We start from the raw sequence: 26,903 nt of genomic DNA, 5'->3' as shown, positions 1-26,903 counted from the left end.
ATACTACTAGCAAAGTGTCAGTCCTTATGTAGCCAAAACAATACCTTTCACACACACAAGGGAGGTGTCAGTAAGCTTGATGGCACTGCAAGTTTTTCAGAAATTAAAAAAAGAGGAAAAAATGAAGAAGAGTATGGAATCCATGAATGCTTCAGTGAGGACTGAACATGCTTAGTGGCTGCAGACTGCTGGCTGGCAGTTGGGGGGGGACAGGGGGTGCAGAATGGAATGGAGTGGCTGGAAACCTGAACAGGAGCAGTCCTTACTGCAACATTTTGTTGCAGGTCCCATTTGTATACACTAATAGGAAACTCACTCTCCAAGTGCCTATCCTTATGTAGTCAAAATGGCACCTTCTGTGAAAAGAAGGCAGGTATCAGCAGGCTTGAGGAACCCCAAGGTTTGCAGAAGTACAAAAAAATCTTGTGTGGGGGGAGGGGAGTCTGTGCTGGAAAATCAAAAACAGGACAATGAGGATTGAGCATGATTGTTGGCCATGTTGGCTAGGCTGATGAGAGTTGTAGTACAAAACCTCTGGAGTTCACCAGGGTGAAGGCTGGTCTACACAAAGAGCAGATGCGTGTATAAAACTGTTCCTGGACTGTACCACTTCAGACTGTATAATCTGATCATGCTTTCTCCCCCTCCCCAATAATATGTAGATGTTGTTTCACACTGAAAAAATAGTATGTTTGGGAGAGAGCTAGTCTAACAGAAACCTTTTCCTTGACATCTAGTTTTGAATGTGCAAGGAGGGATTTTTTTGGGGGGGCAGGAGGAACTCAGTCCTGCAACTACCTATCTGCAGCCTGCACTACAAGGATAGGAGCCTTTTTTCAATCCCAGGCCACATTCCTTTGTGGGTCATCTGTTGAGGACCACATGGCAGCGGTGGGCAGGGCCAGAATCCAAAGCTAGCATGGCGATCCCTTTTCTACCACCTCCCTCCCTTCCTCCCCCTGCAGCAGGCTACCAGGATAAAGTCAGATGGTCTGGCTAAAGGTCCGAACTGACCACTCCTTCTATTGCTCCGTTTGTGCCCACCCCACAGCTCTAACCTCTCCCCTCCCCTGGGGGTGCGTAAATGTCACCCTTGAGCCACAGGCGCCTCACCTCTGCTCTAGTGGCACCATCCTTGGCCAGTTTTCCTGCATCATCTGTTTATGTAGAGTAAGTCAGCAGAAGTAGTGCTTGCTAGTAGCTTAGGGTCTTCAGCTGTCTTTGTTTCCTCTCTCTCCCCCCCATGCCCCCCGTCATAGTATATTTAGCAGCAATCATATATTTTGTAAGTGCCGCCCTTTGCAGCTGTGTGAAACCAGATGACGTAATGGTGTGAAGGTTAGATCAAGCCTGAGCAAATGACCTTGCAAGCAGCTTGGGTAAGCTGTGCACTGAATGAGACAGTGAAAATAAAGAGAATTGCCAAGGCCTGGGGTTTTTTTTGCAAACAGCAAATGAGGTGGTAAACCTGTAGCACTTCAGGCTGCGAGTTGGGGAGCAGACTTCCCATGATGGAATGCTCCCCTTATGAAAAATCATTCCTACACATAGAGTACTATTAGGTCTGGAAGAAGGGCAGGCTTCAAGCCTACAGAAAAATGGAGGGTTTTTATATGTGGAGGGTGTTTTTGTTTATTTGTTTGGAAATGGGGGAACATCCCATGAAGGCATGGGAAGAACTGACTCCGTGGTTATGGGAGCAGGTGGAAGTAGTTAAATTAACAGTAAACCTAAAACCCAGAAATTGTAAAGAAAGGTGGATGAATGGATGCCAGTTGTGCAATATATGAAAAGAGAATTTGGGATTATGGTAGACACTATGTTATAATAATACAAGCAAAGATAAGAAAATATGTGTAAGACATGATGTGTTCTTACGTATTTATATCCTATTTATTATTTCCCATTATATATTGTGTATGTTGTATCTATACATTCTTATACAATATTTTAGATATTTAGGAGAATGTGTACAGATGGAAGAGATGAGGCCTTTTTGGTGGTGCCGCCACCACTGTGGGCTGCCCGGTTGGCGTCGACACATGATAGGGCCCTTTTAGTGGTAGTTCGCCATTTGTGGAATACCCTCCCTGGTAACGTGCATCTGTCTGCTTCATTATTGACTTTTAGGAGGAAGTTAGAAACAGTCCTGTTTACCTAGGTCTTTGATGGCTTAAAGATACTGTGGCTAGCAACCTTGAGATTGTTGGTTGAGAGAATGCTTTTTAAAAATGTTTTTCATTGTTGATATGTTTGCTGCCCTGGGCTCCTTTGGAAGGAAAAGAGGATATAAATTGAAATAACAATAACAACAATATATGAATGTATATAGAATTAATTAAATGAAAAAAATGGGGGGGGCTTTCTGCTACATGAGCCCCCAGTGGCAGTCTGAAGGGGGAGAACCAGGGCTGTGGAGTCGGAGTCGGAAGCAATTGTGGGTGGAGTCGGAGTCGGAAGCAATTTTGGGTGGAGTCGGAGTCGGTAGAAATGTATTGACTCCGACTTCAAAATAAAATTAATATTTTAATATTAATATTAATTTATTAATACATTAATATACATTTGCCATTTATGAAGGAGTCAGAATCAGAGTCAGACAGTAGAAAAATTAATATACATTTGCCATTTATGAAGGAGTTGGAGTCGGACAGTAGAAAAATAGAGTCGGAGTTGGAGTCGAAGGTTTGACATACCGACTCCACAGCCCTGAGGAGAACCCAGATACAAGTTTGCTGCTAATCTGTCATTTGTAAGAAATGGGAAAAGAGCCTTTTAAATGCTGTAAAGGATAACGCTGCAACTAAATAAAACTGAAGGCTTCTTCTTTCTCCAGCATTGGAACTGAGCTGACAGGGCAGATTTAAGCACCTTTTGTGTTAAGGGCTTTACAATAAAAGGATGACTCAACTCTCAATTAGAATTCAGAATGAGCATTGCCTCATTGATCAGCTTCCCCAGCCTCTGCCCAAGGAACAGGAAATGTTGAATCACTTGATTCACAGAGCTGTTTTGTTGACAATAGAAAGTGTTAATAGGGAGTGGATTTCAGTTGCCTGTTTTTCTGATCCTTCGTGTTTGAAAAGGCTTATTCATGGCAGCGAAAGTGTATGTACGTTAGCAGAAGCCTGGTCACGGCTATTTGCATTCACCCCTACTGTTGGTATTAGGAAATACTAAACCCAGCAAGTATGGGCATTTATCATCTTATTCCCTGTGTCCACATGCTCTTCAGTGTCCTGCAAATGCTCTCACAAATAAGTCCATAAAAGTCACTAGTCCACATTAGTCATTTGTACTGATGGCTTGGAAAGGGATTATCTAGTTATCAAGGCTACTGGGCAGGGGATTATTTGCATGCCTGTTCTTGGTCACTTATAATATTGTAACCTGAGAAGAGTTGGAAGGGATCTCAAAGGTCATCTAGTCCAGCCCCCTGCCAATACAGGCAAGACATGAGTTTGACATACAGGGCTCCCATGTATCAGCAATACAAGGCACGCTTGCCCAACGTAGTGCATTCCAGATGTTATGTACAACATCTGGAGGGTACCAAGTTGGGGAAAGCTGCTTTACACTTCCATCAAACCCGGCCAGTATGGTCAGGGATGATGCTGGAGACCAGCAGCTTGGGGAAGGCACCCTTGTCCTCTCTCTCCCCCACCCTTTTTTTTATGGTGAGCAATGGTTTATCTGTAAATACTTTCAAACAATTTTAGGGGAATGCTTGAAATATTGCCCAAGTGTATTTGTAGAATTTCCAGCTAGCTAGTTCGGCCCCTCATGTTTCACAAATCAATGTTGCATATAATAAATCACTTTCTAGGGTTTGAAGGAGAGGGTTGAGTCTAGGGTTGCCAGGCCTCCAGTTTTTGCCCGAAGACTCCAGATTTTCAGGGTCCTTTCTGGGTGAGTCACCTTAATCTCCAGACTCTCAGCTTTCATTAAAAAAAAGTTTCTAGGTGGTCTGGTTCATGAGATATACATCAAAATGTCAGCCTCCCCCCCCCCCCAGCTTCTGTTAAATGAGCTCATAGCAGGCTACTCTAACCCTGCCCTTTCAGGTTTGTAGCCAATAAGTAATGTCAGGGTTGTGATTGACAAGAGATTTGTTGACCTCCAGGCAGTAGCTAGACCCCATTGCAAGGCCAGAAAACTTGGGGGTTTTTTGCTTATCTGAAAATCCCATATATAAATATCTTTCAGTCTTTTTCTCTCTTAGGGCAGTGTTTTGAAAACCTTCCCAATATGAAGCTTTTAATCCAATACTCTCTTTTCCTGGAGTAAAGCTGCAATGCTAATCTCATATACCAGGATCAACCCCATTAAATTCAATAGGACTTACTTTTAAGTAGACACGGTTAGGATTGTGCTGTAAATTAATGGGACTTTTGAGTGAACATAGCTAAGAATTGTGTTTGTGTTGTAAATCTTTCTGTCCGCCTTCAATCCTATTTTTTGAAGCAGTTAGGCAGGGCTTACTTAGGTATCACTGCTTTTATTATGTAGGAAACTAATACTGATTTTATTTTTTTGAAAAAAATGTTCTGCAATGACCAACCAGTTTTGACAATACACTATTATATGGGGTGTATGTATTTTTACCTCTCCAGTGTGTGTGGGTGTATGTATGGAGTCTTTCCAACAACCCTGTGAGGTAAGATTGCAAACTGGAAACCAAGGCAGATCACAATAAGTAATAAATCCCTTTAAAAACCAATAACCATAAAAACAAGTATAAACAATTGCAAAATAGCTTCACGTGGCATGATTCTAAATGTTGGGTTAGGTGAGTGAAGTTCCTTATCATCCATGCTTCCCTGTTTGAGTAAGCCCCATTGAATACATTGGGACTTCCTTCTGAGTAAACAATCATAGGATTGCACTACAAATATCTTTACAGGTTGTGTAAATAATAAACATCTTTGACAGTCATGTTTATTTAAATATTTCTTCATACAATGTCCTGATAAGTATCTGAATTCACACTATGGTTGTACAGTATTATTTCCTCTACATTTTAAGTGTGCCCTTCTTCCTTGGAGTTGTCATGGTTCCGCTCTGTTGTTTTCATCCTGAGGGGCAGATTAGGCTGAGAGATGGTGAGTAGTCCATGGTGACCCAGTAAACTTTATAGCTCATTTCCATTTTAAGAAACTTAATTAGTTTACATGCAGGCAAAGTTTATTAAGTAGATCCACACAATACATTTAAAGCACATCCAACGTGCATTTAAAGCACATGACATCCCCTAAAGAATCCTGGGAAGTGTAGCTGCCCCTCACAGTTATTGTTCCTATCACCCTTAACAAACTAAAGTCCACATGATTCTGTGGTGTGATTCATGTGCTTCAAATGTATGTTGAATGTGCTTTAAATGAATGGTGTGGATCTGCCCAAGTATGCTGTCTGTTCATTAGTGAATTGAAAAGAACAATTTTAAAAGATACTTTTTTAAACGGGAAGGGTTGTAGCTCAGTGGTAGGGCATATGCTTTGCATGCAAAGGTCCAAAAATTCAATTTCTGGAAAAGGCTATTGCCTGGAATTCTGGAGAGCCAATGCTAGTCCATGTCATCAGTACTGAGCTAGATGGCACCAAATGGCCTGCCACACAAAAGGACTGATTTCTTACAAGAGCAGAACAAGTACAATGTGGCACCCATAACATGGAAAACACACCTTGAACTTGGCCTGGTAGCAAATCAGCAACCAATGCAGATTTCAGAGCAGAGGTATTATCTGCTGATTGGGTCTCACTCATGTCAGCAATTGTGCCACAGCATTCTGCACTAACTGCAGCCCCAGGTCAGGTTGTGCTACATGGGGATTTCTGTGACTTTGGCTGACCGGCTGCCAAGATTTTTTTCGTTTTGGTTAGGAATCCTGACTGGTTGTGGAATGCTGATTTTTCTGTCTTACCCATAGGAATCTTGTTGTAGTTGGTATGGTATTACGTTTAGGAAATCATTGCTGTCTTTTTTCTATTTGTATTTCATTTACCTCTGACCTTTACTACCTTACATCCATAAAAGCAACCACAGTGGTTCCATGCAGTCAGCTCAACCCCCTTAAACCCACAGATGATGCACCTTGTTATTTGCATGATGGTTTATTTCTTGCCCAATAGTGGTAAAAGAGAATTCACATACTGGGAAGTGTGGCTTCAACTGCAATTGTTCCCAAGCTATTGCCTGTGAAGGTAGACCAAACCATGTGTGCTTTCTCTCTGTCAACTATTAGTCACTGGAATTGGGTTGGCTGTCAAAGTGAGTTTATAGCAGCCTGCAGGGTAGACAGAAAAGGGTAGAGAATCTTCTTACTTTTACTCATTTCTCAGACCTTTTTCTGAAGCGAAGGGTCAAATCTGTAAAGACGTTTGGAGCAGCCATGTTGAAAGGTTTGGGCAGGGCATTGCAGGCAGGCAGTTGCCAACCCTGCTTGGATATGGATATCTTTGCAGAGAATCCCTAGTCAAGGTTTACCAACAGCACAATCCAAACCATATCTACTCAGAAGTACGTCCTATTGAGCTCTGTGAGGCTTGGTAAGTGTGTTTAGAATTGCAGCCTTCAGAGGCATCCCTCTTTACTCCTGAGTGCTCCCATCTAACATCTCTACAACACCAGGCTCCTTTCTTTCTACAGTGGCCTTCTGGTGACTGGGCTGGCCTGGCGGCACTTAAACCCTTCTTGCCAGAAGCAATTGGGCTAGATTAAACGTTTCCTACCCAGGCTCCATCTTTTAGCTAAGATTTCTATCTTAATTTCCAATCAGATCATTTTTTTTTGTTTGAATTGTATGCTCCAAGTAACTGTGGTTGATGCTTAATGTATCATGCTTAATGACATCACTCGGGCCTGCCCCTGAAATGTCAGGTTTTGGTATGCTTCTGACCTGGCAACCCTATTGGGCAATACATGTTTAGTATTAAACAATAGTGCTAGAGAATTTTTGTCCCCACCAATGAATGGGAATGGACTGGAGGGCGGGGGTTGTCGTCGTCGTCTTCTGCTTCTTCGGGGCATTATGTGCACCATTGCTAGAGAGAGAGAAACACATGGATTTCAAGTTTTGAAAAAAGACCAAAAAGAGAGAGAAGCTTCCAAATAATCTTTGCAGCCTTATTCTCTTATAAAGTGTCTCTTACTTTCTGGTAAGCCCACTTCTAGTGCAATTATCTGCATGTTGACTTGGAAGTTAGTCCCACTCAGCTCATCTTGGTTTACTCCCAAGTAAGTGTGACTAGGATTGCAATCTTAAGCCCTGCTCAGGCCTTCTCCTCCACAAAGCAGGATTGTGCCCACTAGCTTTGCCCTTTTAATGCTTATTCAGCAGATGATCTAAAAGGGGCCTCTGTGCATGCACATGTGGGTTCATATGGGCTCTGCACACAGTTGAGTCCTGTGCAATCAGAGTTTCTTAACTGTGTGAAAGACCTTCATGCAAATATAGCTCCCTTTGTGGCCTCTTGCTGCACGCACAGAGGTCAGCTGTTCTCTGTCCATGCTTTTAATGTGCAAGGTTGAAACAGCTGTGGGCTCTTTTAAAAAAATAATTATTACGCTTGCTGCCTGATCCTATGCGCATTTACTGGGGAATAGGTTGCACTGAACTCTGTGTGACTCGCTCTCTACTACTAAGTGTGTTTTCCTTTCCTTTTATTTGTTACTACATTTATATCCCACCTTTCCTCCAAGGAGTTCAAGGTGGCATACAGACATGGTTCTCCTCCTCCCAGTTTTATCCTCCCAACAACCCTGTGAGGTAGGTTAGGCTGAGAGACAGTGACTGGGCCAAGGTCATCCAGTGGCTTCATGGCCAAGTGGGGATTTGAACCCTGGTCTCTCAGGTCACAGTCTGACACTCTTAACGACTACATCAAACTGCAAGAATTTTACAAGCATTGTGTAGTGTTCAAAGAATGGTGAAACTAGTTCTATAATTAGTTTATGGAGGACAGTTGTCTATTTGAAAGTGTCCCTTATTTGAAGGGGAGTTCAGTCCAAGTCTGGTTTAAAGATCAAGAACCATCAGAATGGAGAGCTGCAGGAGACTTGAAGTTGCCCATCCACAGTTATTGTAGAAGCCAGACAGCAGAGCAAGTAGGCAGGCACACACAAGTCACCTGATCACCGTCTTATTCCTTTGCTGTGGTGAGCATTTAAATTGTAGTAGTTGTAATAATGTCTGGATTTGTGTCTATATAACTTCGCATATACAGATTTTATGCAAATCTAAGTCCCCTTTACTGGCAATGAGTAACTGGCCACCCTGACCCTGGAACGTTAGGCTTATTTTTCTTGAGCAGTTGGTTTTGTTTTCTCCCCCAAATGCACAGCAACGGGAGTGTAAAAAGTAATCTGTGATTTGACATGGAGATCTGCGGTTCAAAGACTTAAAAAGTAAAGCAAAGAAATAAATAAATCCTACTGCACCAAAGGAAATTCTGTCCTTTGCAAGAGGACGACGAGAGTTGCCATCCCAACAACATCTGGAGGGCCCATCCCCCAATATATTCAACCCTAAAACTAAACTGATGTAAGCGCATTTGGGACATATATTTCAGTAAGCTTTGCAATCTTCCTGGTGGCTGGGGCTGATGGGAGTTGGTATCCAACAACTTCTGGAGGGCCGCAGGTTCCCCATCTCTGCTGTGGAATAAATTCAACCAAATTCTTCGACTGAATAAACAAAGTGGTATTTTGCTTACCAAAAGTAACAGCAGTGAGCCACAGTAATGGCAGAAATTATGTTGGGATATTGGCAGACACGGCTTTTCTTATTTCTTTTTTATTTATAAAAATATTTACTGTGCCTTGCAAAAGTAATCAGACCCTTGACCAATGCTCTCATATTACTGAATTACGAATGGTACATTGTAATTACATTTTGTATGATATTGTATTTTGAAACACTGAAACTCAGAATCAATTATTGTAAGGTGACATTGGTTTTATGTTGGGAAATGTTTGTAAGAAACATAAAAAACTGAAACATGTTGCTTGCATAAGTATTCAACCTTTGTGCTGTAGAAGCTCCCAGTTTACACAGATGAAAGAAACTGCCCTGTCGAGGACACAATCACCTTACCATTGGCCTCCATCTGTGAACCATTAAAGTTGCTGTCACATTGTCAGGATAAAAACCCCATTGTGAAGGATCATTGGTCAGGCTGTGGATATGAAGGAAAATGAAGACCAAAGAGCATTCAACAGAAGTGAAAGATAATTCACTAATAGGCAAAAAAACCCTTGCGGTTTAAGAATGTACCTATAGCCCACAGATATTTCTATCAAACTTTAAAAAGCAGGGAAATTGGGCAGCTATAGTGAATGCACCAGGGGAGCAGGAAACCTGACCTCTCTGAGATATTGTACTGCCCTACAAATTTGTCAAAATACAAACACAATTTGGGTTCGTTTTTCAAAGTCCAATCCACTTGCTGTGTAGCTTGGAAGAATTTGGTAACATGTGGAGGGGGAGGGGATTGGAGGGGGAGAGAAGGGGCAAGAGGGAGGGGATAGGAGGGAGGAGAAGGGAGGGTCGATTTAATCATTTGCATACTGTTTGAGTTCAGTGGGATTTATTTTTGTGCAATAATGTTTGAAAATGGAAATGGACTGCCTTCAAGTTGATCCTGACTTATGGCGACCCTATGAATAGGGTTTTCATGGTAAGAGGTATTCAGAGGTGATTTACCATTGCTTTCCTCTGAGGCTGAGAGGCAGTCACTGGCCCAAAGTCACCCAGTGAGCTTCATGGCTGTGTGGGGATTCAAACCCTGGTCTCCCAGGTCATAGTCCAACACTGACCCGGGGGAGGGGCAGGGAGGGTACAAGGAGGGGGAGGGGAGGAGATTGGGTGGGTGGGCACTGGGCAGAGGGGAAGTCCCTTTCCTTTCCAAAAGGAAAACATTGTGAACAGTATTGTTCTTTTTCGGGGTTCCCCCCACCTTTTTATTCTACAGCAGGCACATGTATCCTCCTATCCAAATTTAAACCAAAGCTGTCCCTGGCCACACCCACACCAGGCCTTTATTTCACTTTGGAGAGTCATTTATTTATTTAATTTCATTTATAAACCGCCCATAGCCAATGGCTCCCTGGGCGGTGTACAACATACAATAATACAATAAATCAACAAAAATCACTAGATTCATGGCTTCTCCCAAAGAATCCTGGGAAGTGTAGTTAGCGAAAGGTGCTGAGAGTTGCTGGGAGATGCCTTGTTCCCTCACAGTGCTTCAATCAGAGCGGCTGACTGTTAAACCAGTCTGGCCACTGGACCTCTGTCAGGAGAATAGCAGTTTCCTCTCAGCACCCTTCACAAACTACACTTCACAGGATTCTCTGAGGGAAGCCATGACTGTCTAAAGTGAAATCAAAGTCTGGTGTGTGTGTGGCCCCCTGACTAGCCAAGCCAAGCAGCTGGAAGTCTGGCTTTTAGAACACTGACTGTTGGTTCTTACTGAGCATGCCCAACGTTATCATTTAGTTCAATGCAAAATTTATTAAATTAATTAAAAATCAGCCAAGCATTTTTTTTAACTTTTAAACTGCAGAAGATGAAGGTCAGAGTATGCGGCAAGGTCAGTAACAAGATTACAGGTCCTCTATGAACATGGCTGATTGTTAATGAATTTCAACAGATTATGAGAACTCTCGGAGAAAAAAGTCCAAAAGGGCTGTGGGGTTTTTTTCTCCCTCTTTAGACTTTGAACTCTTGATTCTCTCTGTTTTGTGTATTGCCATGAAAATTGAGAGGGTTGTTAAGCAAGCGTTTCTGAGTTCAGGACTATAAGTTATGTAAGGTTTTGTTTTGAAATGAGCTTATGGGAAGCATCAGAATGGCATGGGGGTATTTTCAATTGAACATTGCGGAATGTGAAAAATTCATGCTGGCTATAGTATACAGCCACTCGTGGCTGTATAATGTAATACAAATGCATAGATTAGGAAAAGGATACAAACTAATATCCAAGTGTTTGTATATCCCAGTGAGCACAGTTGGATCAATAATCAGGATGTGGAACAAGAAGAGAGAGAAGCCACAGAGAGGCCAACAATCACTTTGAAGGAGCTACAGAGTTCAGTGGCTGAGAGTGGAGTAATAGTGCACCAGTCAACCATATCCAGAGCTCTGCATGATACTGGGAGGACGGCAAGAAAGAAGCCGTTACTCAAAACGTATCATCTGAAAGCACATCTGGAGTTTGCCAGAAAGCATGAGAGAGTCCCAGCTGCGATGTGGGAAAAGGTTTTGTGGTCAGATGAAACCAAGATAGAGCTTTTTGGCCAAAACTCAAAAGCACTATGTGTGGCACAAACCGAACACTGTTGATGCCTCAAGACACCCCATCGTTACAGTGAGGTATGGTGGTGGCAGCATCATGTTGTGGGGATGCTTCTCATCACCAGGGACTGGTCGTCTTGCTAAAATCAAAGGAAGAATGGATGGAGCAAAATACAAGGAAATACTGCAAGAGAACCTGCTTCAGTCCACTAAACAGCAAGCTTGGGAGGAAATTCACTTTTCAGCAGAACAATGATCCCAAGGAGAGCAACATTGGAGTGGCTGAAGAACAAAAAGGTGAATGTCCTACAGTGGCCCAGTCAAAGTCCTGATTCAATCCCATTGAGAATCTGTGGCACTCTTTGAAAACTGCAGTCCACAAGAGATGTCCAACCAACCTGAATGACCTGCAGCGAATCTGCCAAGAAGAATGGGCCAAAATCCTTCCGACACTGTGTGCAAAGCTGGTACATACCTACCCCAAAAGACTTAAAGGGGTTATTGCAGCGAAATGTGGCTCTACCAAATATTAATGCTTGGGGGTTGAATACCTATGCAAGCAATATGTTTTCAGTTTTTACAAAGATTTCCCAACATAAAACCAATGTCACCTTACAATAATTGATTTTGAGTTTGTGTTTCGAAATAAAATATCATACAGAATGAAATTACAATGTACCATTTGTAATTCAGTAATATGAGAGCGTTGGTCAGGGGTCTGATTACTTTTGCAAGACACTGTATATACTGCTATTCATAAAAGATATCAAAACAGTTTACAACAATCACATACATATATACGCATACAGTAAAACCATATAAAAATTTAAAATCAGAAATCATCCAAAAAAAAAAAATCAACTGACCATTGCAAAAAGATATCTTCTCAATTGCCTGCATAAGCCTGGCAGCCACAGAAAAGTTTTCAGCAGGCATTTAAGAGTCAAACCAGAAGGTGCCTTCTGTCAATCAGCAACAAGCCTCTTGCAGTAAGCTTGTCAAACCCAATTTTATAGAAAGTGAGGGATGCTTCAGAGTAGTTGCAAACGGTGCTAATAATAAATCTGTGTCTGAGTGAATTGTGAGGGCTGAGAATGCTTCTGTCTGTTCCCACGGAAAATTATGAGCTCTCAGCTCTTTCTGGTGATGTCACTCTGTGTATTCTGTGGTGTATTCTGATCAATCCTCTGGCCCTGCTTTCACATCCTTAACTTAATCGTCCTTACTGGATTTTGAATAAGCAGTTGTCCTTATTTGGAGTAGGAGCCCCTTTCAACTGTTGCTGGCTTCACATTTTAAGTTGCCCATAATACGGTATAATGTCCATTGGTACATTTCATGCTACTGACAGATCTTTGTGTAATGGCTTGTGATAGCAGGCACTTGCTAAGTACAGATTTATCGGAACAATGTCTCCTTGTTTTGAAGTGACCTTGGGAAAACTGCATTACTGGTAAAATGTTGGTCATCAAGCAGTTCATGAGAGGTTCCCTTCCATAGAAGGGAGATGAGCAGGAAGAAACATGGGCAAGTCCACATACCATACATTTAAAGCACATCCAACACACATCTAAAGCATGTGACTTCCCCCAAAGAATATAAAGATGGATTATTAGCAAAAAACATTCATTGTCTTTAACTGCCTGTGACTGCCACATTACCTCTCCAGAAGACATGGAGAAGGCTCTCTTCTTCGGGTGGCCTTCTGTTACAACTTAGAGTTACAGTTCCTTTCACAGCTTTGGGAGCACATTACAACACAGATCTGGGCTATGCATTGCTGTCATCTTATTTTCAAGGCACAATAAAAGTTGTCACAGGAACAAAAAGGGGGAGAAGCACAGAATAATGGTTGAAAAAGGAGGCAAGCTTTGTAACACCAGAGCTTGCCTCTTTTAAGTTGCCAATATTATCCTGAGAAGGCTTTAAAACATGAGTAGGGAAGATATGACCCTCCAGATGTTGTTGGACTCCAAGTTCCATCAGCCTTAGCTACCATAATCAATGATCAGGCATGACAGGAGTTGGAGACCAACAACTGGAAAGCCAAAAGTTCCAATCCCCGCTTTAAGATCTTGCCGGCTGTGTACATTTTATTTCTAACGATCTCTTGTGGTAAACTAGAAGTATCCTCCTTTGTGCCATTTAAGATGCCAAATTCAAAACGGATGGCATCAAGAGAGTTCTCTATGCAGGGTGCTCCATAGTTATGGAGTGGCTTTCTCTAGGAGAACATCAGTGACCAAGGGCCAAACTAGGTGTGGCATGGGAGTTCCATGGCTAGAACTCCTGATGTCCTTTTTTTAAAAAAGCAGCTGCCAACTGGGGCAATTTGGAATTGTGCCAGCATGTTTTCCTCTCTATGGCTAATAGCAACATTTGATCAGGAACACAAGTGGGGAAATGTTAAACACCACCTTCTCCATGCCATAACCCCAATCTAAATCTCCAACCCCTTGAAAAGCCATCATTTGTTAAGTCCACAGTGTGGCTACCCCTCTGGAAGAGGTTTTCTTAATTGCTGTAACCGGATCTGCTGGATTTCTCTTCCGTCATTTAAACCTTTAGATCTAAAAGGACCAAGAAGCCCACCCCTCCTCCAGTCAAAGACGACAAGCCCAAGTTAACCATTTTTGATGAAGAAGCAGATCCAGATGAAGGACTATTTGGCTCAGCTAAAGATTCTTCATTCGATGGCAACAAGAGGATATTGGCAGCCAAAGAAAGTAAGCGCATTTATATTCTGTTTCTTCTTGTGTACTCTGGAAAATATGTGTAAAGGTTTCACAAGGCTGGGTTGTAAAACTCCTGATTGTTCTATGCCAGTTTGTGCATGCAGTTGTTTATTTGAAGGTGGCAAGCTCCTCAATGTGCTTCTGTAAGTACGTGTAATAGTTCATACGGATGAGTTAAAAGCAAGGAACTCACCACTACCACCCCTGCCCAGAGTAAAATCTCTTTGCTGTGCAAACCAGAATGGGCATCCTTTTTTCTATGAGGATTCCATTTCCTCAGGGGCTGCATACTACCAGCAGTCAGTGGTGCTGCAGTCAAGAGAAACCAGAGCCAAAGTGAATGGGGCCACACCTGTCTCTCGCAATCTGCCATCTCCTTTTCTCTCTCTTTCTCCCCCTCTGTTGCTTTCTGCCACCCCTTTCCCCTATCCCCCCCTCCGTTGTCACCCACATAAAATTAGGCCAAGGACAGCCCTAGAGATACAGGCTGTTCACCTCTGGTGTAAACAATACTGCAACCATTATATTGTGACTTCCCAGCCCACATATGCAACTTGTGTATTTTCTTGTCTGTATTCATTACACATAATGATCTGCAAGGGAACTGACTGTAGTTTCCTTAACCAAAGCAACTTTTGTGTTGTGAAATCTTAGTCTTTCAAAGTTGCTACATTTTGAAATAATTTTGTAGTTGATGAAAACCTACAAAATGTAAGTTTTTACTTACGCTGAGGCATAAATAAATGGCACAAAGCACCATTATTCAAAAAGAGTTTGTGCTGGATCCGCTGCTATATTACATGGATTCATATACTTAATTTCCCCACCTTGCAGAGATTTTTTATTTTCGCTGTTCCGTGTTGGTGGGATCTACATGGAACTGGATAATATGTCAAAAGATTAGAGCTCCCCCCCCCCCAGTTCAGGCTGTTGCTGCTGCTGCTGCATATAGTTCAAATCTAACTCTTTCTGTTTGCTCCAACATTAGATCTGAAATTATTTGAAGATCCAGACCTTGGTGGAGTGGTTACTATAGGTGACTCACTACTGTTGCCAACTGCCTGTGCAAGCAGAGAACATGCATTAAGCGCTAGCCTTGAAGAGGACACTGAGGAGCTATTGAGGTATTAATCTCAAATAGCAGAATGTTTAGCATTCCATAGCCTTACAGAGCAACAAACATATAGTCACTGTTATGCTGGAGTGATTAGATTTCTGAGATGTAAATAGACTTAACAGTAACCTGCAACCTTGATCTTAAATATTTGTAAAGCCTTTAGTAAGAATTTGTACTTCTGAACACAACCCAAAGAAACTTGTATTTTGGTATAGGAATCATGAGCATTGCAGTGTAGGATCAGATGTAATGTTACTTAGAACCTGTTCATGCAAGGACCTCTGCTTGCTGTACAGCTCCCCTTCCTCCTTCTCTCTCTGTATGCCCTGCAAATCTGCTCTGGAGGGATGTGGGAACCCCCAGAACAGCTCTGGGGGGTGCTCGGGGAGGGGAGCAGTAGGAGAAGTTAGGTTGCACAAGCGGAAGTCCTTGTGTGAAATGGAATAACTTCACTGGCTATAACCTGTAGGCATTAGGATTCATAGCATACGGTGACTACTTTTGTCCAATGTGAGCAACAACCTTACTCGTCTATAACGTAATTGCTTGGTCCAAACTGACCAAAAGGGATTATTTGCAGGTTAAAGACCTATTATAGCCAGATTTAGAATTTCAGTCTGGAATATGCTGCATGTTTTATTACAGATCTAAGAGATTCTACAGGCTCACATTTCATTAACGACAGGAATGTGCTTTCATGCAAGATGTTCAGGCCAAAAGTCATGCTTTTAGCAACTTTCCAAAAGTTTTAATAATGAAACCTTAATGGAAGAGAAAAACTCCACTTGTGAGGTCCCTTGGAATACATGATCCTGTGCCTTCCATTGTTTATACAAAATGTACTTTATTAACATGTTCCATCAGCGACACCTATCTTAATTTACTCAGAGGCAAAGTTTTAGTTATACATTGTCTCTTACACATTGGCAGCACATCTGATCTTTTAAGACATGATGCTTGCTGGGCATAACTTGATTTTACTGGAACAGTATATTTGAGAAGGAAGAAGAACACACACATAGTCACAAGCCAACATCTTTTGCTTCCTCTGCTTCACTTCACCCCAGTAATCAGAGATGCGACATTTTGTCTGTATGGGCAAAACACCATTTTTGAAGCCTTTGAAGTAAACATAAACCACTGGAAACAACTTACTCATCTGTCAGATAAATATACTTCATATTACACAATTCTTCCTGCTCAGTAAAGTAAAAAAAGGCCTCAAGGGTCTGCCACTTATGTTTTCATGCAGCTTTGGGTGTGAGGAATAGCTAGTCGCTTCCCCAAACAGAAAGGAGACTGAGAACTAGGAATGTGAGAGAATTCCTACAGACAAAAAAGCAAGTGGAAATTGCTGCAGTTCATGTGTTTGTCTGTGGTCAGGGATGGCAAACAGTCAAGCAACTACCATTGGTATTAGTTCACATCATTGTTGTTGAATCCTGTGAGCTATGGTTTGTTAAAGGTGCTGAGAGATGTTAGGAGAACCCCTGTTTCCTTCACTGCGCTACAATTCCCAGAGTGGCTTAACAACCCATCCCTCTTCCCAGGGAACTCTGGGAATTGTAGCTCTGTGAGGGGAATGGGGGTCTCCTAATAACTCTCAACTCCATTAACAAACTACAGTTCCCAGGATGATTTGGGGGAAGCCATAACTGTTGAAAGTGATATGATACTGCTTTAATTGTATAGTGCAGATGGGGCCTAAGATATTGCACTAAAAATGGAATCCTTATTGGAATGAAGAGCAATGGAGAGCCTGCATTCAGCCTGATTAGTAACTACATTTAGTTGCTAATCAAATTTCTAGGAAACATAGAGGTTCCGGCATAAAATGAGTGAAACAGGGAGCCTGTTTCAAGACAACTGTAGAGCAAAAGTACCCCCCTCAAGGTTAGCAACTTTCTTCATGGAGTTCAGTGTTGCCTACGTGGAGCTTATGTTGTTGGTTGCTGGATACTTGTATAGACTTGGTAGATTGTAACAAACCAACCATGTTTCTCAGTAACTGAACCTACTTCTTTAGATGAACATCTTCAGTACAAAGCTCAAAGTCTTAGGCAAATCCATATGCACAGGTCTTGTAAACAGGGAGTTCCCCCCTTTCCTGGTGTGAATATGATTATTTGAACTGATTTATTCATGTGATTTTTAAGATTACAGCCCTGAAACTACAACATATATAACAAAAATAGCTGCTCTGTCAGATGGGAATGTTAACTCTCAAATTTATAGAAAAGTTGGAAAAACCTAGTCAGGTAATGGCTTGATATCTCACCTTTCCGAATCAGTTTTGGATTTCCATTTACTAAGGAAGAAAGCTTTTATTGGAAAGTGTATTGAGAAATATACTGTCATTTTTAATGCTGTTAGAATTGAATATAATCTCTATTCCTGAGAGGGATATCTATTTTGTGATTGCAATCAAAGAGGTTTTACATTACTTTAGGTTAAAACAAGTCTCTTTCTTACCCACAAGAAGATCAAAAGCTTGCACTTCCTAGTTTAAACTGACTACAGTTCTTTGTGATGTCCAAACGTGGGGAACTTTGGATTATTCTACAGCCACAAGAGTGGCTGTATAATATAGTCAGCATGGATTTTTCACATTCTGCAATGTTAAATTGACAATACCCCCCAAGACATTCTGATCCTTCCCATAAGCTCATTTCAAAACAAACTCTTACAAAATGTATAGTCCTGAACTCAGAAACGCTTGCTTAACAACCCTGTAAATTTTCATGGTGATACACAAAACAGTCAGAGAGAATCAAGAGTTCAAAGTGTAAAAAGAGAAAGAAAAAAACCAGAACCCTTTGGGACTTTTTTTCTGTCAGAGTTCTCATAATCTGTTGAAATTAATTAAAAATCAGCCATGTTCACAGAGTACTTGTAATCCTCTTCCTGACCTTGCCCCATACTTTCACCTTCATCTTCTGCAGTTTAAAAGTTTAAAAAATGCCTGGCTGATTTTTAATTAATTTAAGAAATTTTGGCTTTAACTCAGTGATAATGTGGGGCATGCTAAGTAAGAATCAACTGTCAGTGTTCTAAAACCCAGACTCGCAGCTGCTTGGCTTGCCTAATCAGGGGGCCACACCCACACCAGACTTTGATTTCATGTGAGACAGTCATGGCTTCCCCCAGAGAATCCTGGGAAGTGTAGTTTGTGAAGGGTGCTGAGAGGAGACTCCTATTCCCCTGACAGAGCTCCAGTGACCACAGTTGTTCAACAGTCAGCCACTCCTATTGAAGCTCTGTGAGTGGAACAGGGCCTCTCCCAGCAACTCTCAGCACCCTTCACTAACTACACTTCCCAGGATTCTTTGGGATAAACCATTACTGTCTAAAGTGAAATAACAGTCTGGTGTGGATGTGGCCAGGGACAGCTTTGGTTTAAATTTGGGTGGGAGGCTACATGTGCCTGCTGTAGAATAAAAAGGTGGGGGAAACCCTGAAAAAGAATGATACTTTTTACAATGTTTTCCTTTTGAAAAGGAAAGGGGCTTCCCCTCTGCCCAGTGCCCACCCACCCAATCTCCTTCCCTCCCCCACCCCCTTCCTAACCTCCTCCTCCCCCCCCACCCCTCCCCCAGGTCAGTTTCGCCTAAGCATGATTGCACAGGAGTAAATCCCACTGAACTCAAAAAGCATGCAAATGATCAAACCTGCCCCCTCCTCCTCCTCCCTCCTATCCCTTCCCTCTCGCCCCTTCCCTCTCCCTGCCCCTCCCCATTCCCCTCCCCCCATTCCCCTCCCCTCCTTCCTCCTCCCCCTCCTCCCCCATGGTCAGTTTTACCTATCCTAGGACTACGACCTGGGAGACCAGGATTCAAATCCCCACACAGCCATGAAGCTCACTGGGTGACCTTGGGCCAGTCACTGCCTCTCAGCTTCAGAGGAAGACAATGGTAAACCACCTCTGAATACTGCTTACCATGAAAACCCTATTCATAGCGTCAACGTGAGTCAGGATTGACTTGAAGGCAGTCCATTTCATTTTCAAGCATGATTGAATGGGAGTAAATCCCATTGAACTCAATAAGCATGCACGTGACCGAATCTGCCGTCCCCTCCTCCTCCTCCCTCCCATCACCTCCCTTTTGCCCCTTCCCTTCCCTTCCTTCACCCCTTCCCCTTCCAATCTCCTCCTTATGCCTCCCACTCCTTCTGCTCCCCTCTCCCCTTTCTTCCTTCCCTCTACTCTGCCCTCCCCCTCCATGGTCAGTTTTATGTATCCTAGCCATGATTGCACAGGAGTAAATCCCATTGAATTCAATAAGCATGCAGATGATCAGACCTGCCTATCCCCTCCTTCCTCTCTCCTCTCCTCTCCCTTCCTTCTTCCTGACCTCCCCACTTCCTTCTTCCTCCTCCTCTGCCCATTCCAGGCTTCCCTCTCCGTGGTCAGTTTCGCCTATCCTAAGCATGATTGCAGGGGAGTAAATCCCACTGAACTCAACAAGCATGCAAATAATCAATCCATTCTCAGCAAACTTGCACAGGATCCCATTTTTTACCTCCCAGACTAAAAAGCAGGGAAATTCACTAATAGGCAAAAACCCTTGCAGTTTAAGAATGTATCTATAGCCCACAGATATTTCCATGAACCTTTACAAAGCAGGGAAATTGAGCAGCTCTAGTGAATGCACCAAGGGAGCAGGAAACCTGACCTCCTCTCTGAGATACTGGACTTCCCTACAAATTTGTCAAAATGCAAACACAATTTGGGTTGGTCTTTCACAATCCAATCCACTTTCTGTGTAGCTTGGAAGAATTTGGTAACATGTGCCTCTGAGCATATGGTGAGTGGTGGCAACACCTGCAATCAGCCCAAATAACAGAAAGAAGACATGTGCTGTGCTGATCTTGTTTTAGCCGGGAGGAAGCAACGTTATTAAGACAGTTGATATAGTTCAGATGGTCACTTTAAATATATCTGATTTACTTTGCAATTTTAGTGAAGTTTCCTATAGTAAATCATTTTCTTTTGCTTCTGTTTCTGTGACTATGTGAACTAGAGCAACACTTTGCAACACTAAAAGAATGCTCCAAAAACCATTGTCAAATAATGGCACTGACTGTTCTGCAGAATAGTTTCCAAGGCACATGAGGAGTGTCTCAGTTTGCACAAGATAAAACAGTGGGAGGTGAAATATATTCTAGCAAAATTTCAGCATAGCGAGCTGAAAACATGTGTCTTGGGCAGGCCAAGTTTGTTTTTTTCCAACAGCTAGAGTCACTGCTTAAGTAGCAACATATTGTAATCCGTCTGACTTTATGTCAAACTGCAGTTTCAGATTCAACTGTTACTGTACCCAAAATAGAAATGGAGCATAACCTCCCGTTTGAAACAAAAAGGGCTATCTTCACCATCATATGACATCGACCAATAAAAAGTCTTTGAAATTAATAAAAATAAATTTGACACATATTTCTACGATGAATATTGAGAGAAATATAATGTTCTAGGTTAGAAAGACCAACCCAAATTGTGTTTGCATTTTGACAAATTTGGAGGGCAGTCCAATATCTCAGAGAGGAGGTCAGGTCTCCTGCTCCCCTGGTGCATTCACTATAGCTGCCCAATTTATCTGCTTTTTAAAGTATGACAGAAATATCTGTTTGGCTATAGGTACATTCTTAAACCGCAAGGTTTTTTGCCTATAAGTGAATTTAAACTATGGTTAGCAAGGAAAAAAATCAATGGATTCATATGCTGGCTTGTTCTGAAGCCATAGTTTTAAACAAACCACAGTTTCCCTGAGTTGGACATAACAGAAAACTACAGTTAATTTAAAATGGAAAACTTTTCCTCATGGGCGTGGAGGAAGAGGGGAAGGGGGATCACTTGAGATCCAGGATTGCTTCAGTTCTTTCTCACAATAGCTAAACCTAGCCATTCTCTTACTGATGTCGGCTTTTTCAAAGTTCGCCTTAACAACTGTAGTTATTTCTGTTTTGCTTTAATCTACATTTGCTTTTTTTAAAAAATTAGCAGGATGAGAGTCCAAGCCACAGACTTGGAAGGAGCATTTTCCATTATGACCTCTTTGACGCTATCTAAGCTGTCTGCCCGGCTTGTTACTATGGCATCTAGCTGCAACAAAGCAGGGAGGCTGGGGGCAGGAAGAGGCCTTGTTTAAACATAATTGGCAAGACAAAATAAAAATCAATCTCTCCATCAAATCCAGCAACGTGTTTTTCAAGCACTGTAGCTGAAATCATCAATTGCCGATTGGTCAGGCTGACCTCTGGTGGCTTAGTCACAGGCCACTGAAGGAGCTCTCATTCATCTCAGCAGGCCACGTGAGCAACCCCACTGCCCCACAGTTCTATCTGGACAAGCTCTTCAGGCTGCAGTGTATACACATTTACCTGGAAGTAAGCTTCACTGAACTCATTGGGGCTTCCTTCTGAGTAGACACATATAGGATTGCACTGTCAGAGACCTCCTCTTTTTGTCTCTGCTGAAAGTGGACAAGGAGATGGCTGCAATGTAGACGGCACAGCAGTGGTACCTTTAAGAGTTGCCTGGTCGAGGGTACAGAAACGTAGAAGGAAACTGCCGTACACTGAGTCAGACCATTGGTCCATCTGGCTCAGTATTGGCAACAGTGACTGGCAGCCGCTCTCTCGGGTTACAGACAGGGGACATTCCCAGCCCTCTTTGGAGATGTCAGTGATTGATCCTGGGATCTTTGTCATGTAAAGCATATGTTCTGCCACTGAGCGATTACCCTTCCAAGACCAGGGGTGGCTTACATGGCACCTTTAGATGTTGAACTACAGCTCCCATCATCCCTGACCCTTGACCATGCTGGCTGCAGCCGATTGGAGTTTGAGTCCAACAACATCTGGAGGGCCACAGGTTAGCAATGCCTGGTTTACGCTGACTGACAGTGGCTTTCCAGGGTTTCAGACAAGGGTCCTTACCAGGTCTGCTGGAGATGCTGGAGACCCTCTGCATACAAATCAGGTGCTCTGCCACTGAGCAACAGCCCCTGTACTTGTCATGTCACTGTTCTACAGGGCTGGGGAGCAAACCACACCCGCTGAAATCCTTCTTACTCAACTACTTGCAAATGCAAACTTGAGGCCTGGAAGGAAAGGTTAGGTCTCCCTGAGAAAGTCATGCTATCTGACTTCTGTTCAGGCTTTCCAATTTTAATCAAAATGTGGTTTTAAAAAATGCCCATGTTTTTGCAGGGAAGGAAAAGGCAATGGTTACCAAAAGTTGAAAGAATTAAGATTTCAGTTAAGACCTTCAGGCTTCCCTTTTTGGCCTGCCAGGCTGTTTTGACCAAGCCATGCCCACCTGCCATACACTATGCTTGATGCCAAATATGGCATCTGGTATAGAGCAGGTAAAGATGTGGCTAGGCTGAAAGGGGGCTTTCAGGCACCACCAGTTACCTGATTAGCAGCATCAGCAAGGCCCCATGTCCAGTGCTTTGTAAATGTCATCAGTCAGCTGATTGCTGGGGCTTGCATAGTGCTGTGTACAGAAGCCTCAATGATCAGCTGATCATCAGGGCTTCTGTGCACAGTACTATGCAAAAGATGGGTCTCTGATGTCATTGTGGGCTCCACCCACCTGTCAAAATTGCCCTATGGGGGTTGGGGGAGATAAGGATCCAGCCCACTGGCTGGATCTAGTTCTCCGTCCCTGAGTTACAGATATCCCACATTTCAGTGTTACACTTTTCTCTTTGTGGTTTTGTATGAAAGTTTCTGGCCACGACCAGAAGCATGTGTTCTATAACTTGGTGTTTCCACTTAGCTTTTCTACTATTGAGTTTGTGATTTGCAAATAGGTCAGGTTCTTTAGTAATGTTTAAAGCAACTCTTGAGACTTAATAGAACAGGAGTGGAGAACCCATGCCCCTTCAGATGTTATTGGATTACAACTCTTATCATCCCTGACCATTGATTATGCTAGATGGGTCTGGTGGGAGATGGAAGTCCAACAAGTTCATAATCCCTTCCATAGAAGCTAGCTGTGTTGTATCTAGTCTCTCTCTCTCTCTCTCTCTCTCTCTCACTCACTCACTCACTCACTCACTCACACACACACACACACATGCACACAGGGCATGGAGACTTCTCAAATGTTTGAAGAAAGGGGTGATCCTTCAATTGCTAAACAAGATTAGAATATATTATGGAACAAGGAGTGTTCTCAGCCCTTCACTCACTCCCCTCACCACAGCTGAGCAGAGAGAGACCACAATTATTTGATTGCCTATCTGATCCTATGATATAGGACCCTCTAGAAATGTGAGCTCCAGCTTGTGTGGTGAGGATGATCCCTCATTCAAATGCATTGTGGGATGAGTGGTGCAAGGAGTAGGGATCCTACTGCCTGCTTGTAATCTTGCTCGGCTTCAGTACAATCTTATGGGCAAAGCGATGTGAATGGGCCCATTGACAGAACTAAGGCTGACAGATTGTGTCCTCATCCATCTTCCACAACTGTCTTCAACAACTCCCTTTGCTGTTTGTTACCACAAGTGTAATTGTTTACCGCTCTTAAAAAAACAAATTGCTTTGTGAAATCTATGTTGTAGTTCCAACTAATTTGACGATAGTTGTAATAATTAAGGGAGCAAGTCTAACAAGCCCAATGTATGCGTGCGGAATGATGGATTCCCTCTGCATCTACATCCCTGCTAGTTCCAAGCCAGGGTGGAAAGTGTGTGTATGTCTGCGCACGTGCATGCACATGTGGTTTCTTTTTCTTTTGTTGCACCAACTCTCAGACTGGCACAGCAGAAACAAATTAGGCCCTTCACCAGCTAACTGGCAAGCTTGGGATCCAATGGATCCAGCAGCAGTCCTGCTCCATCCCTAAAATGACCCATTTCAAGGAGAGCCCCCCTCCTTGAACCTAGCATTGGGACACCTCCACTGCATTCTAACCCTGCCAGCAGTACAGATCAAGAGTTAGGATTGCTCTGCCTGTTCCAATAAATAGGAGTTTCTTTTTATGCAGAGTAGGTTCCTTTGATCTAACTGCTGCTGAGTAGCACCACACTTTCTTTTGCTGATCACTGAGGTGACTCTTTGCTGTTTGGTTACCACAAATATAATTGTTTGCTGCTCTCTGTTTGAAAAGCCACCTGCTTTGCGAAGTTTGTGCTCTAGTTCTTATCAGTTTGATGTTAGTTGTAGTTATTTAGGGAGCAATCCTGCGTAGGATGTGATGGAGGTGTGGAGCTTCCTATTGTTTGGAACTGGCATGGCAACCATCTATTGTTTCTAGTTTATTTGACCGATTTAGAAGGTTCTGATATTTTCCATTAAAGCCAGGCTGCAGTTAAATCATTACAGTATTATGACAAGCAGTTCAAACAGATTGTTTCCTTTTTAAACTGAACGTGATTTAAAAACAGAATGTAGATTTCTGCGCTCCTTATAAACCTTTTAAATTAAAAATAGATGGTAGATTCTCGTGCTTCTTATAAACCTCTTTATAACTTTATAAACAGAGCGTTACACTTTTGTTTCCAGGGAGTGATGTACCTTAATCATTTCAGATAAGATGATGTCCTCTTGTCCATGGAATGTCAGAAATAAAGTCCTTGGTTCTGTATTGGCCTGGATTATGCCAGATCTTCTTGGTGGTGGTTGTTTTAATAAGGGGAATGATTCTTCAGGGTTTATGTAACAAGTAGATGCAGCATTCTAAAAACACCAACTTTTAAATGGCACATATTTCACATGCACTGTGCTCTTTCAGGGCCAGGTGAGGCATGCCAATAGGCTGCTTTCCATCCAACTCCCAGCAGCCTTTTTCCTTTCTCAACTGTGACCCCACCACTACCAAAATGCCCCCCTGTGTGAAGCAAACAGAAGGCTCTTTTCCCAAGCCTAATTGCTGCGTGATGAGCAAGACGTAGAGCAGAGAGGGTGGGCTGGATGTGGAAGCCCTTTGGACCTCATCTTGGCCATGGCTTCTGCACCCCAGCCTAGCACAATCATATCTGTGGGTAGGAGACCGTGGTCACATTCACACCATACATTTATTCCACTATTATACCACTTTAAATCATTATGGCTTCCCCCAAAGAACCCTGGAAACTGAAGTTTATTATGGCTGTTGGGAGACTTCTGTTTCCTTCACAGAGCTACAATGTCCAGAGTGGTGTAACAATCAATCCCTCTTCCCAGGGAACTCTGGGAACTGTAGCTCTGAGAGGGGAATAGTGGTCTCCTAACTACTCTCAGCAGCCTTAACAAACCACAGTTCCCAGGATTCTTTGGGGGAAGCCATGGCTATTTAAAATGGAATAAATGTATCATGTGAAAGTGGTCCATGTGAAGAAACATAATTGTTCACTGTGAAAAATACATTTCCAAGCAACTGCACTGGCTGGACTAGCCTTTTTCAGCTGATACCCTCCAGATGTTTTGGACTACCATCATACCATGATAGTTGGCCATGAATGCTGGGGCTGGTGGGAATGTAGACCAAAACCTCTGGAGAGGATCAGGGTGGGCACTGCTGGGCATCACAAGCAGTCAGCTGCAATCATGGAAATAGCTGTAGCATACTCCCTGGTCACATCCACACCATACATTGAAAGCACATGGCTCCCCCCCAAAAAATAATAATCCAGGGAACTGTAGTTTGTTATGGGTGCTGAGAACTATAGCTCTGTGAGTAGTAAACTACAGTTCCCAGGATTCTTCAGGAGATGCCATGAGCTTTAAATCTCCTTTAAATGTATGGTGTGGATATGACCCCTATTTTGGCTCACATTCTTTTTTTCTCCATTTGGTTGCATATTTTCATACAGGGTTGTGTAGAGAGAAAAATCTGTTGCTCCCTGTGACGCCCTTCCCTGGCTCTCCCTGTCAGGTTCCTACCAGCTCGTGGTTACTGCCTGTCACTAGGCACCACCAGGGACTCCACCAGTCCGGACTGTCCTTTTTTATGGTTTCTCTCCCCGCTCTAGCACAGATCTCAACAGATCCCCCTGCTAGGCAGCACCACCAGTCACGTCCTAATACCAGTATTCCCAGAGACTCTGAATACTTGTATTATTATTCTCTTCACCGCTGCCACCATTTGTTACAGTTTCCCTTCAGCCTTGGTCATTACCTTACCCTCCCTTCTGGTCTGTGAAACCCCAGCCAAGGATCAGGCCTTTGGTAAACCAAATTAAGTATTTATTAAATATAACAAAGATAACAAAGATAACAAGATTTCTTCATAAGGCACATAAGCATATGGTTTTATCTAATACTAATACGAACTCCACCCCCCTCCTTCTCCACGCTCTCCTGGCAAACAACTCTCTAAAACCCACCAAAACAACCCACTCACTTTCATCACATCACATCCACCCAGATTCCACTGTCACTCTTCCTTTTATACGCTCAGCCATTTTAAACACTCAGCCAATCATCCAGCATTCTACTGCCCATTCACTCCCCCTCCTCTTTCATTCCACTTACCATGTATCTCCTATACAAACAGCACTTACCCTATTTACACTAATACAGGATCATCACACTCCCCCCTACATAACCAAGCATCTACAATCAGCTATCCCACATCTTTATGACACTGGAACTGAAACATCTTAATCTACCCCACCAATGATAGTTTGTATACAGAATGTCAGTGCTAGCTTCCTAGCTGTTCTGAATTAAATAAACTAGCAAGTTTAATATCCATGCTGGGATTTTAGATATTCAAGCCAACAAGGAGTTTTTTAGAGAGAAAGGCTGTAGTTCAGAGATAAAGCA

At 42.7% G+C, this 26,903-nt stretch overlaps 1 protein-coding gene across 5 annotated transcripts in view; it reads left to right on the top strand.

Annotated features, from left to right (window-relative positions):
* Positions 1–26,903, top strand: part of HS1BP3 (HCLS1 binding protein 3) — a 50,283-nt gene that overhangs the window by 19,538 nt on the left and 3,842 nt on the right. For all 5 annotated transcript variants that reach the window (XM_061622685.1, XM_061622683.1, XM_061622687.1 and 2 more), the window contains 2 exons: positions 13,863–14,020; positions 15,018–15,153. In XM_061622685.1, the coding sequence (XP_061478669.1) occupies positions 13,863–14,020; positions 15,018–15,153 (294 nt within the window). The remainder of the gene's footprint in view (positions 1–13,862; positions 14,021–15,017; positions 15,154–26,903) is intronic.

The sequence above is a fragment of the Rhineura floridana genome, chromosome 4 (genome assembly GCF_030035675.1).
Source record: "Rhineura floridana isolate rRhiFlo1 chromosome 4, rRhiFlo1.hap2, whole genome shotgun sequence".
Lineage (NCBI taxonomy): Eukaryota > Metazoa > Chordata > Lepidosauria > Squamata > Rhineuridae > Rhineura > Rhineura floridana.
The sequence above is the reverse complement of the archived record's forward strand: the minus strand, read 5'-3'. Positions and strand labels throughout refer to the sequence as shown.